The sequence below is a fragment of the Carettochelys insculpta genome, chromosome 1, assembly GCF_033958435.1.
Source record: "Carettochelys insculpta isolate YL-2023 chromosome 1, ASM3395843v1, whole genome shotgun sequence".
NCBI classification, from domain to species: Eukaryota; Metazoa; Chordata; order Testudines; family Carettochelyidae; genus Carettochelys; species Carettochelys insculpta.
This window is the reverse complement of record NC_134137.1, coordinates 179,483,115-179,496,343: the sequence shown is the minus strand read 5'-3', so window position 1 is coordinate 179,496,343 and position 13,229 is coordinate 179,483,115. Positions and strand designations below refer to the sequence as shown.

General features: G+C 48.3%; 1 protein-coding gene across 5 annotated transcripts; it reads left to right on the top strand.

Moving 5' to 3' along the window:
• The first annotated feature begins 569 nt into the window (after positions 1-569).
• On the top strand, positions 570-11,531 carry SMIM11 (small integral membrane protein 11). Of its 5 annotated transcripts, none has more exons than XM_074983434.1 (5): positions 588-638; positions 2,447-2,523; positions 6,625-6,729; positions 9,171-9,374; positions 10,859-11,530. In XM_074983434.1, exons 3-4 carry the CDS (start codon positions 6,709-6,711, stop codon positions 9,336-9,338), a joined length of 189 nt encoding a protein of 62 aa, XP_074839535.1. In that variant the 5' UTR covers positions 588-638; positions 2,447-2,523; positions 6,625-6,708; the 3' UTR covers positions 9,339-9,374; positions 10,859-11,530. The 5 variants fall into 5 exon arrangements, with proteins under 5 accessions (XP_074839537.1, XP_074839535.1, XP_074839538.1 ...); XM_074983435.1 differs by lacking the exon at positions 588-638 and adding an exon at positions 643-695; XM_074983436.1 differs by lacking the exon at positions 2,447-2,523 and having other exon boundaries at positions 570-638.
• The last annotated feature ends 1,698 nt before the right edge of the window (positions 11,532-13,229 follow it).

The window sequence follows — 13,229 nt, the reverse complement described above, 5'->3', positions numbered from 1 at the left end:
ACTTCTTGTAGTTTTTGTGAGTATATTCATTAATAAGAGGTGCTCAGAAAAAAATGATGGGGTCCCAGAGGAATCTAGACTAATATATGTAAACTTACACCAATTATACTCCTCTCTCTCTCTTTCCAAAATAAGGTGTTGAAATGGATGAATTAAAAAATTTGATCTGAACTCCCAGGTGCAGATTAGTTCCAAAGCAGAGCTCAGTTAAGATTGTCAGCAGGTAATGGCTAAACCGCCGCTGTGAACAGGGTTGACAGTCAGCCAGCACAGGAAGTCGTGCATCATGGATGGCGCATAAGCCCATATGAATACGGGATGAAGTGAACACTCTTGCCTCTGCATCGCTGTTCTTTCCAACACCTGCAGCACAAGCTCTCCACGCATTTACAGGGGCCATTCAAAAAGGACAAATTCCGCACCACGACTCCTAGTCACGCACACGGTGCTTATTGTGCCAAAGTGAAACAACTGGGAGCTGCGCCTTGCTCGGATTTGTTGCAAGGGGGTAAAGGGCCAACCCCTTGCTCTGCCTGTGGCATGCTGGGAGCAGTAGTTTGCCGCCTGGAAGGCTGCTGGGATTAGTAGTTTGCTCCCACTTACCCTCTGCTTTGTGCGTAACGGCTGCCCGCGGCAAGGTACCGTACGGCTCTGTTCTCCTGGGGGCGCTTCGGTTTTTAAAAGGGAGCCGCGAGGTAGGAGGAGCTGTAAGAACGGGGCTTTCCGCACCAAATGCAAACCGCGGGGGAGGTCCCACGTGTGGGCCGGGCCCTCGTTCCCCCCGATGTGCGTCTTTTGTTGCATCGCGGCCCGAGCAGAAGAGGCACATCTGACACACGTGTGCAAGGCGGGGCAGCGCCGGGCGCCCTGCCTTTGTCAGGGCCGGGTCCAGGCCCCCAGCCCATGTCAGCACCTTTATTGAACAGTTAAATATGGACATACGAAGCTGGAGATACACATCTCCTAGAACCGGAAGGGACCTTGCGAGGTTATCTACTCCAGTCCCCTGCCCGCTTGGTCGGACCAAGCATAGCTATTTGCCCCAATCCCTAAATGGTCTGCCCAAGGACTGAACTTGCAACCCTGGGTTTTAGGAGGCCCATACTCAAAACGCTGAGTTCTGCCTCCCTCCGCTTGTTGCCCCCAAGCTTTGTAACAACCCTCCCCCCCATTCAAAGGGTTTGATGCGCATCTGGGAGTCAGTGAAGAAGTGGCTTGAGCATTGGCTGGCTGGCTGAACCCAGGGTTGTGAGCTCAATCTGTGAGGGGGCCATTTAAGGCTCTGGGGCAAATAGATTTAAAGGGGCAGGGAGTGGCGGAAAGGATGGTGCTTGGTCCTGTCAGGAGACTAGACTCGATGACCTTCTGAGGTCCCTTCCAGCTCTGTGAGTTGTGTATCTCTACTTGACTGGTTGTGATCATTCCTCTGTTGCTGCCACATCAGCCCCAGGGGATTGGGTGTGAGAACCTGGCAAAGAAACAGCCTGCAGGCTAGTCCAGCTCACTGATGCTCCATTTTTCTGCCTCCACCAAGTGAAGCAAAGGAAGGTCTGTGTGAAAATTAGTGTGTTCAGGAAGTAGTTACTTCAGTTCCCTGGGTGTGCCAGTCAGGTGCAGTGTAGGTGACAGGTGGGGTGAAAACCCCCCTTGGGAAGTGAGCTGTTTGGGGGTGAAGCGCTGGGGGCGGGGGTGGGCAGACGTAGTGGAGCCAAAGTAGCAATGGCAGGGGAAAGGCAGAACAGCCAAGCAGAGTGAGGACAGTGGAGCCGTGGGAAGCTGGTAACCAGCAACAGGAAAGCTAGGCAGGCTGCTGAGGGGTGCAAGGTGAGTGGGCAGCAGTGGGTGCTGGAGGGGGGGGGGGTTAAGAGGGAGGCATGCAGTAGCAGTGTGACAGTGTTGAGGGTGATGCGGATTGGGAACAGGGTGACATATGACTGGAGTGGTGAGCCTGGGGGAGTTTGGGATTAGCAGTCTGAAGGGCTGCAGTATTTGTACTGTGATTTAAAATCTGACTCTGTCTAGGGTTACCATATGAAAAGGGGGACTCCCCCCCTTAGAGGGAGTTTATCTGTATCTACCAACTCACCTTGTATTAGTGTTATAACAGAGCTCAGGCAGGGAGGGATAGCTAAGTGGTTTGAGCACTAGCCTGCTAAACCTAGGGTGAGTTCAATCCTTTAAGGGGCCATTTAGGGATTGGGAGCCAATAGGAGAAGGGGGTAGAAAAAAGGGGTGGGGAGGTGGTGCTTGGTCTCCTCAGGGGACTGGAGTCAATGACCTCCTAAGCTCTGTTCCTGTTCTATGAGATGTGTATCTGCATATCTTGTACATTAACACACTATGAGCTACAGACATGCTCCCTCTCAGGGGCATCCTCTCTTTTGAAAGGTCACATACAGTAACCCTAAAGCTTTAAATTTTCCTTTGCTCCACGTTTGATTTCCAGAGTGCAGCGAATGGGAGGCTCTATCCAGAGGCTTGTTAACACTTTTGCCGTACAGCTCCAGGTACAAATGCCTCGGGGTAAGGTAACTTTTCCCTGATCTCTGCTATACTGGTTTGAACTCAGAGCAACAACATTGGCCTCAGTGAGGCCAGTTTTGATTTACACTGGCATAGCCTGGAGTAGAATCTGGGCCACTGTGTTTGAGCTATGGAAGCATCTGGCTCTGACTGGCTCCATATCACACGTGCGGGTGGATTTTGAAGGATTGTGGGAATAGCAGTGAAGGTTGAGGGTCTCTCCCACCATTGTGTCACATACCAGCTTTTTGGCTGGCTTTGGAGAGCCATTGCGGGCCCCTTTGGTCCCAGCCTGATGCACAGCATGGGAGGGCAGGCCCTGCAATTATTTATTGACCTAATTGCATGCTGTAAAACAGATCTATAGCAGCGAAGGGCGACCTTTGTCTTGGGACCACATGGACAACCTGGAGTTTGCTGGGTTTCCACCTGTGGTCTGTGCACCCCTTCTCTGCCACCGTGTCCCATGTGCCTGCTGCTCGCTTACTGGGGCACTGGAACCCCATGCTTCCTTCTCTCCCTAGGAGCACCATGAATCCACTGATTTGCGCCCTGTCCCTGCTCCTCCCCCACACTACTTCTCTCCCAGAGCTTGAACCGCTGCGGACAGCTGATGGGAGGTCTTCAGGCTCTGGGAGAGAGAGGGGGAGGAGTGTGGACAGAGCTCTGACCAGCAGAGTCATGGTGCTCTGAAAGTACTGAGGAGGGAAGAGGAGGATGAAGTGCAGGGCCCGTCTGCGTGTGAGGCGCACGTGGGGGTGGGGTGCAGACAGAGGGCCCATGGGCCACAGGTGGCACCAGGTTGCCCACCACTGATCTGTGGTCTCTTTAAATATGTGAACTAGGGGAAGCTAAAACAAGAAGAAGTCCTCGGGCACCCTGCAGACTAGCAGATATTTTGGAGCATGAGCTCTCGTGGGCAAAGACCCACTTGGTCAGATGCAGCACTAGGGGAAGCTAGTGAAGTGGGGAGAGTTGATCGGAAGAAGAAAACATGGTTTCTGTCCACATTCTTCTAGGGTAGGTTAAAATCTGCCACCCCCTTCCTGTAGATACAATCAAATAAGTTCTGTTTACCCTTGTATGGTTCCTTCCGTCTCATAGCACTTTATACTTGTCAATTAAGACCTACAACACCCCTCCCAGGTAGAACTGTATTATTGACCCCATTTTACTGCCCAGTAAACAAAGATATCGGCAGGCCATAGGAGTTTCCCAGGTATCAACACATAAGAGACCTCAATCGCCACTACCTTTGTACCTTGTGTGGTCATTTGCAGCTGTGCACGGGTGATGCAAGACTGAGCGAAGGATAGATTATGGTTTAGGAACAGAGCTATAAGGGAAGGGTGGTGTAGTGGATAAAACAGCAGCTGAGGCCTTGAGAGCCCTGGGTTTGCTTCCCTGCCATCTATTTAGGTTCATTGTGCCTTAGGTTACCCATCCATAAAATGGGGATGATGGCACTGTTGTGCCTGGCAGATGCTTTCTGAAGATAAACAGATTACAGATTGTGCGGTGCTGCTGTGAGATTCACTTTACCTGCAGTTGCCTGGGTGTAAATGACAATACGATGTGCAAATCAGTGGTGAATTGAGCCCTGGAAGCCCTTGGCGGTGCTATCAGGTCCCCCGTCTCTCACATGAATTAGCCACAATTTCTCCTCTGACGTCCGAATGGCAAGTGAAGGTGACCTCGCTTGCGTGGAGCTGAGTCTCCTTTCCAGAACTGTTGTACTTAATTAAGAGAATATACGTTATTGGAGGGTCAAATAACAGCTGAGTGTGGATGTTTTAAAACTCATATCTTTGCCTTATCTGCCTTTGAAAAAGCAAATATGAAACTTTGGCCGTTTACTTGCCTGCCTCCCTTTGAGATATCATAACCTTGAAAGCAGAATGTGTGAGCGGTTTTGTTTATAAACCAGTGATGTCAGTGCTAATAAATGTTTCTTCTAAAGTACAAAACAGTCAGTTTTGCCTTTTATACGTACACGTCCAGGCTTCTTTCTTCTGCCAAGATTTAGCGGGCTTGGGTCGAGATGGGGGAAAGAAGGAAAACCAAGAGGCCTGAAGCAAGGTTGAGTGGGATCACTGGGTGTTGGGGATATCAGAAGGTGTGTATGCAACTCTCACATGTAAGGCTGGCTTCAAAGCTAGTTCACAGCAGTGAGTAAAGCTGGTGATGTAAGTAGGAGAGATGGTAGGAGGTTGGAGCACCCACAGAGAGTTCTTCTGATTCTTAATAAAAATCCCACAGCACACAAATTCCCATTTGCCCTATTTGTAACTCCAGTGGAGTTACTCTAGATCTACACCAGTATGTGTAAAATCAGACCTAGATCTCTAGAGACTTTTTTTAAGCCTCACCAAACCAATATGTGGTACAATTTGATAATTCGCCAACCTTTTCCACCCAGTGTCCCCCTCTGCCAGAAGAACCCAAAGAAGAAATAATCCCCTCAATAGCCAGATATAACGAAATATTTACTTCCTGATTATCTCATTTTAACCTCTAAACTCTTTCCATCTTCAGAGATTTTTAAAAAAGCATTCTCACACTGAGCTGTTACACTTAAAGCAATTCAAGGTCATGAGGGAGTGTGTCTGATTAAAAGGAGTCTCGCCAATACTTGCAGATCTGGATACCTCTGTGTAGGGTCCCAAATCCCACAGGTGTCTAAATATTGATTCACCCAAGTTTGACTCTAAACCCTGTGTTGGGAATTCCGCTCCCACAGCTGATTTCAGGTGAGGATTAGGGCCAACAACCCCAAGATTAAAGATCCCAAGAGCTGATAAATCTCATGGTCATTACAATTTTGAAGTAAATATCTTAATAAACTTAAGTATTAAATATTTAAAAATATTTATAAATATTAATAAACAACAAGAAGTCCTGTGGCATCTGGTATACTAACAGATAGTTTGGAGCACCCTTGTAGACTAACAGATATTTTGGAACATCAGCTACAGATACATTTTGAAGATACAGACTAACACAGCCACCTCTCTGATATCTGCTTAATATTCCTCTTTTGCAGGAAGTAAACCACTAGTTGCTTGTTGGCAAAAGAAGACATTATAAAGAAATGCCACAAATAATGGTCAGCTCCCCTAATGGACAATCAGGCTAGTCCACTCAGGGCTCAAGGAATGGATACTTCTCTATTCCTGAAGGCCCTATGAGAGACAAGTTTTAATTACTATTTATATGGCTGTGCAAGTGGCAAAGATGCGATTCCCCCCTCTGCAGATCACACAACGAGTCTGTTTTACAAATGCGGGGCATATGCAGGGAGAAAGCTCTGAGACCGGTGGAGTATGCACAGGGAAACTAGTTTAAAGTGGTACCCGTGTGTTGGAGGTTCTGAACCCAATGGATTAGCAGAGGAGAAAACCAGAAATCTCATCTGTCGTAAGCTGTTTTGTAGCCACTGAGTTCCCCTCAAGCATTCCCATTCTGGAGATCTCAGTGCCAGCAGCTACAGCAGGCCCCCTGCAGGATCATCAACAATGGATTTGACTTGCAAATGCTTTATTGTGTTTGTCAGAAGAGGACTTACTGATCATTTAAAAAACAAAAAAAACCAGAAGCATGTTTTTACTTCTCACAGGTGATCCAAAAGACAGGAGTAATCATAGCACTGGGATTTCAAGCTCTGAGCAGGGATTAAAAGCCACAGCCTTGGTTTTGGTGGGACTGTGTTCCTCCACTAGATCTTCGACATTTTATTGTCGGGGGGGGCATACGTTATCTGCACACATGCCATGCTTATGAAAGCAGCCAGTGTTGCATTTTAAGTGGAACAGCTGCAGGGTTTTGCTGGGTCTGGAAGGGCTGGGCCTCCTCCATACAAACACATGGCACCTGTTCCAGGCCTGTCAACCTTTGGCTCTGTCTAAGGCGCCCACAGGGTGTTGTAGCTGTCATTCAACCGGCTACTAAATGTTCCGTTCCCTGCAAGACAGTTCGTGAACCTTCCAAGAGTAGCGTATCAGTGGGCTTGGTGTGGCTGTCTCCTGAGTGTGTCAGACACACGCAACACGGGCATGTCAGATGCAAACTGATTGGCTGATTTCTCTTCTTATTTTTCCTCAGATGATTCTCCCTCTCCCAATTTCTTACAAGTCTGACAGATGTTATTGGGCTTAGACTGTGGCACGACCTGTGACATCATCCAAAATGGTGGCATTCAACTGGAGGGTGAGTAGATTTTTGTTATGAAAGGTGGTGGTGGTGGGGAGTCGCTAAAGAGTGGTGTGTTAAGCTAGAGCTGGGGGTGTTGTGTCAGAGTGCATGCCTTTGTTTGGAGTAGACGCCAGGCTCAGATTTAAGGAGTTAACCACAGCTCTCTTCCCAAGGAGCCTGGAGACTTAATATTATATTTTCTACCACATATATTTAGTGCCTTGCAAGTTGACTCTGCTGTAGGCCTCAGAGCACGATAGGCGGACTCTGCCTTGCTCCTCCACACACACACTCAACGTGGCATCTGTCTCTGCTTGTCTTCTTTTCTGTCCAGTTCCCTCTTCCTAGCTGTGCTGTAGGGCAGTTGCTGTGTTGTTTGTCCCACTCATCCCCATCTTGCTCTGCTGTGTCCCTGGTGCAGACCCACCACTTAGCAGCAGCACTCGAGATGCAGGGAGTTTCTCGAGTTGTGGTGGGCTACAATTAAAGCCACGAGCAGTTACTAATATTTTAGTTCTGCCTGCATGGGTGGGAAGAAATCCCGGTCACCTGAGGTTATAAGCCAGCTGGCGTTTGGGGCATCTCTAGTGCATGTCGAGATATGCAGCAGGGCCCCCTAACCCTTAGCAGATGTGCAGCGCTCTGTTCTTTCACGAACAACAAGATGCCAGAGAGCTGTCGTTTGCCCTCTGTTCTTATCTTCACTTGGGTAACGTATGGGGAAGCAAAGCAGCTCCAGAAAATCTTATAGCTTTATATGCCTTGGAGATTCCCATTAGCAGTTCTAAAGCTGTAACTTACCCTGTTTAATCTCATTTTAAAACCTGGCCTTGATGTGATGCCTACCACTCACTCCCAGGTAGCACTGGCTAGGCAATAGGTCAGCTGCGGCTTATGTTTTTTCTGCTCAACTCTGTTTGCTTGGCCCAGTGGCCCATCTGCCCTACTGTCTATTTGTCTGTTTTCTGTTTGTCTATTTTGCTTATCTTATGAGTCCTTGCCAATGCCTAGGCTGTAAGTTCAATGGAAGAGGGAACATTTTCTCATCTCCCTATGTCTGGCTCAGCTGCTTTTATGGCCCTTCCCTGGAGCACTGTGTGGGCCACAGATGGAATAAACTCAGGTTATCTGATCTCTGCACCCAATCACATGGTGCCTTTCTGTGCCCTGAATGGATTTGATGTTTTTTTCAATACACAGCACCCCCTTTTTGAACTTTGATGTCTATACAGCTGTTCACAAAAGCCATAGTCATTCCTTCCTTTGAGAGAGAGGCATACCCACATCCCTGTGTCTGGAGAACTGCCTGAACAGGTCACCGTTATAGATTCATTTACGCAGTGGCTGGCAGCCTCATGATTTTGGGGGAACAAGGAAAGAGCCAGTTACAGCCCCCATGAACCTCCAGTGTTGCTGGGGTCTGGTCACCATCAAAGAGAGTGTCTTTATTTCAGAGGAGGTGGTGGCTGTGATTTGACAGACATTGCCCTCCAGCTCCTAAGCTACAATTCAGCTCTGGCTCTTTTGGTCTCAGGCATAGATAATTCAATATTGCTTCTGTCCCACAGTGGAACAAATCAGTACATAAAGATCTTGGTCAGGAGGCATTATTGCCATTGCCTGATGAACTCATATTTGATATAGCCTTTTAGCTATATAGACCTATACACACCTGATGTCGCGGATAGCAGGATCCATGTAAGAGGGGCACATTTGGGCTGTTAGGTGAGTCAAGCAATGTGTTGCCAGTAAGTGATTTGATATTTAGTGGTTCTAGAGTTATCCATTGTGGTCCCCTTTTTCAGATGGTGGTTCTTCAGAAACCTCAGTAGGATCCTAACTCCACTGAAGTCAGTGGCTAAACTGATGGAGTACATAAACTTCTGGGAAAGCCAGAAGGCCTTCCTCAGCATAGCCCAAGAGAGCAGTTTAGATCATGTCTGAGACGAGTGTGTAGTAATCAGGTGAATCCTCACAATTTGCACGTAGTAGCTTTCTGCTAGTGGGGCCAACAGCCACCACAAGCCCTGGGGCAAGGTGTGGAGGGGCCGTCAGGTGGAGGGGGCAGGGCGGAGGTCTCCTGTTGGCAGACCCACTTGCTGCAAATCTCTTCTAACGTTCACTTAAAATTAGCATTTTAAGCAAAAAATCTTGCCAGTAAACTAATTCTCTGGAAAGCAAAGTGAAGGAGATGGGGGCGTGGTCAAAGCAAATTTATTTACAAATTCAGATGAATCGAGGAAAACTGTGTTGCCGTCTGCACCTGATCTCTGAGCCACATGGCCTGAAATTTCCCATGGGATAATGCAAGTACTGCATTGCGATGGCAAGAGCAAAGTCTCGAATAATACAGCTTCCACAGAGAGGCTGCATAGTGTGCCACCAGTGTGCTTTAAATGTCGGAGCGGCTCAAGTGCTGTAGAAACTTTGTTGAAATAAACTGTTTTGTATTTCAGGCTTTGGAGAATTTCCCACTGCTGATGTACATTTTGGCAGCTAAAACTTTAATTCTTTGCTTAGCATTTGCTGGAGTGAAAATGTACCAGAGTAAAAAAATTGAAGAAAAATTGAAAAAAGAACGTGAAGCAAAGCTGAAAAGGGAGTCGGAGAAGAAGGAAGACTGAAGAGTCTTACAAGGTGTAGAATTACTGGCTGCACGGGTGCGTAAATACAGCAGGAGGACAGTGCGCTGTTGTAGCTCATTATAACATTTGGCTCTGATCGGCTACGTCTGCATTAGCCCAGATCTTCGAAATGGCCTGCAAACTTCGAAAGCCCCTGATTCCTATAGGGGATTAAGGGATTATAGGAATAAGGGGATTTCAAAGTTCTTGGGGTCCTTTTGAGAAGGAGCCCCATCTGGATGAGCTGCATGGCAGCAAAAATCGGCAATGTCGAAGAGCTGCGGCCAGCAGCATGCTAATGAGGCGCTGAATATGCATTTCAGTGCCTCATTAGTAATCTTCGGAATGGCCATTTGCATGGCCATTTTGAAGATTTGGGCTAGTGTAGACATGGCCATCTAGTTAGTTTGAAGTGTAATCTCACTCATCACTGCTCATCTTGTAGCGAGACAAAAATATTTCCTGTGGTAGTTTAGCAGACCCGTTAGGAACATTAAAATGGTTAATCGATTAAATTCTAGCACTTACCTGGTGAATTGTTTTAATGTAGGTCCTGCTGCCTGGACGTGAGTCCAGGGACCCACTGCTGTGGGGACCCGCCACAGCTGTCGGGTCCTGCTGCCCATTCCAGTAGTCTGCTGAGGCTGGGGCAGCTCCAGCCCAGTGTGGCTCGCTGCTGCTGGAGTTAAATGGCAAGCAGGGCCATCCGAAAGCTGGAGGGGGAGTCATGGGACCTGTGCCCCAGGTGTGGGGCCCAGGCCAACCCCCTTCATCACCTAGCCTTTGCTCCACTCTCACCCCACTCCTTCCCATAAGCTCTGCTCCTGCTCTGACCCATTGCCCAAAGGCGGCTCCCCAAAGCAACATGAGCCAGGGAATTTCTGGCAAGGCCCTGAGGCAGCAGCCTACTTCTCTCTGCCCTGATGCCCTTTCCCAGAGCCTTAAGCAGGTGGTAAGGGAAGAGACTATGAGAGGGAAGGGGGTGCGGGTTCTGGACACCACCCACATTTCTGCAGATCTCTTGGCCCTGGCCCTGAGATGATTTCAGTCAGATCCTGCCCAGCGCTCACTCCACAGTGGCAGCTCCTCCAGCTCCTGTGCTGTGGGGCTGCCTGGGCTCGGCTCTCCACTCTTAGCATTGCAGCCTCTGGGTTTGCAGCACTGCTCGGGTTTGGCCCCTACACACTGACTGGACTGACTTTGTGTGAGTGGGGTGGTGACCTGACCCATGGGGTGGCAATGCTGTTCAGTCACATTTGGCCTACCCAGACTCCTGTCACCATGGTGGCTGGGCCCCACCTGAGTGGCCCTGGGATCCCAGAAGTTGCAGTGCCTGGAGCAGGGCAGTAAGCCTGGCCAGCCCTGGAACTGCAGGAGCTACCATGTGACCCTTCAAAACATTCTGGCGACCCAGTTTTGGGGCCCAAGCCACAGGGTGAGAAACCCTGCGCTAGGACATATGTTGTAAACGTAGCATGTTTGCTGTTCTCCCCAAAGTGCTCCTTGTTTTTTCTCTGCAGATTTCTTAACATTTGGGAGCTTATGTGGATCTTTTCCCAGGAGGGTGCAGAATTCCGTTAGATTCAGCGATGTGGCCAAGAAATAAACCACCCCCAAGCAGCATTCACTGAAACTGCATACTGACTATTTGTACGTGTAATAAGGATATCCATCCTCTATTTATACAGCAAAGGGTGCTCTGAAGGAGTGGCCTTGGTCTTGGCTTGCGTGTCGCGCGTGGTCTTGGCTGCTTATAGCGCATGCTGTAGGAGGCTGTTCTTAAAATCAACTGTGAAGTGAAGTAAGACAATCACTTCTAGTGAGGAAAATACCTTGAAATCCATCACTGGTGCTATAAGCAGGTGGAGCTTGTAGGAGGCAGACAATACAAAGGGCCAGACTCTCCTTGCTCCTTGTACAAAGCAACCAGAACCAGCTGCAGAAGAGAGCTGCCTTCCCTCCACTGGACCCATAGGAACCAATTCTGGGTGTACGCTGTTAGGGGCAATAGCTGTGTCTTCCTAGATCTGTCCTATATGCAGCAGCGAGCACACACAGCACTGTCTTGTAATAATAATGCAAATCAAACTGTAACTTAAAAATTCAGCAGTTTCTACCCATTTGAGGAGTTGAGGTTTCTCTTGTATTAGTTTGTTACATAGCGAGCATTTGAACATAGCTGCGTCATTTTGACCCTTGTCTGGTGCCTTACTTAACACACACACAAACCGCACTCTGGCTTTGAAATACAAAGCACGGGTATGCATTCACTCCTGCAGGTGCAGTAGCACTGAGGCTAACCAAAGAGAATTGTCTTGCAGCGAAGCTGCAGCTGAGATGTTACGCTGTCTGTAGAGGTTTAGGGATTGTAGGGGACATGCGTGCACAGAAATGCCTATCGTTACAGCCACCTCAGTATTCCGATTGTAATTGTTCATTCACTGATAGCCGCTAACTTCTTGAAGTGTTACCTTTGTGGCTGAAATTTGAAGGGAAAAATCAGGCCTGTGGTCTGAGATCACAATCTGGGACTCCGTATAGCACAAGAGGTGACCAAACAGTGGCTCACGGCTGCCCTCTTTCTGCAGTTGACTGTTGTTGCATCTGATGAAACCAAACAAGCAAGTGCTAACTGTCAAAGACTGGGGAGATATTGTGGAGGATGCTTTGTTAAATGCTCATCTCACGGAGGTGTGCAGCGTTGGGCAAGATGCCTGGGTGGGTTTCAGTAGCACAGAATTGTCCAGGCTACTATGAATGGTGATGGCTTTATAAGAACCTCTGAGTGGAGCTAGCTACCCCAGTGATAGTCTCCAACAGCACACGTTTATAACACTTACACATAGAGGTGACAGTAAGTGAGTGCACCATAGTGTACAGCTCTGGCAAGAGTTGGCTGAGCTGCAGCACAAGCCAGCAGGGAGCTATTTAAAGCACTGGCAGGGACCCAGGTTGAAATAAGACAGTACCTGTAAGAGATTTTAAGCTACCTTCATCTGTGTGTTACATCTATAATGGCTAGAAACCGAGGAGGTGTGGGAAAGTGAAATTGTCTGTGTTGGAACAGCACTTCGGCTGCATCTTGCACTGAGTCTCCAACAGTTTTCACTTGACAAGCCCGTCTGTGGAATTTTTCTGCCCTGCCTAGAGCCACCATGTGGCAACTACAGAGAATTGCCAGTTTCCATATCTACCTCTGGCTCATGTGGGTATGTACAGGGTATGGTGGTCTCCTTTATTGACTCCACTGCATTCAATTCCATTCTGCTCTACACTATCTTAGGGAAAAGTACACACAGAAGATGTTTAATCAAACAGTAAGGCGCAACGCTTCAGAGAAAGCCATGAGGTTCAACTGAAACCCCATTGGCACCAAGAGGGTGTCATGCTTTGTCAGGTAATGACTGAAGGCATCAGCGCTGATATGCCAACATATTTCAGCCATATCCTCAAGATCTTCTCTTGTTTTTCTTTTTAAAGAGTTGTGTAGCTACAATGACCCCCCTTCTAGGAACAGGCATACTTGGCTACCCTTCAAAAGCAGATTGTTAAAGAAATTTATGACAGTAGTCAGTTGACTGTTGGGAGTGTGGGTCTCTACTCTGAACCATGCTTGTGCAGCAATAGCACGTCAGAGAGAGGAAGAAACCTGCTTCGTGCACAAATCAACTTAAGCTGTCATTAGAATTCGTGGGCCTTCCCTTTGCCAATGGCAAAAGGGGGACAAAACAAAGCAGCACTACCTCGTCCTCTTCCACGGCTGGAGAGGTTGAGGAAGCCAGATGTGGAGCTGGTGTCCCCTCTCCAACCCCTCTGATTCTGCTGCCAGAGCAGGAGTCTCTGCATGTATGCTCTGTAACTCAAAGGCTGGCCACTTGCATTCTTTGTGCA

Bases quoted from the DNA above. Each gene is read 5' to 3' on its own strand.
- SMIM11 (XM_074983437.1), top strand. From the start codon at position 6,709: ATGGTGGCATTCAACTGGAGG. The intron at 6,730-9,170 runs GTGAGTAGATTT...TTTGTATTTCAG, and splicing joins TGGTGGCATTCAACTGGAGG to GCTTTGGAGAATTTCCCACT.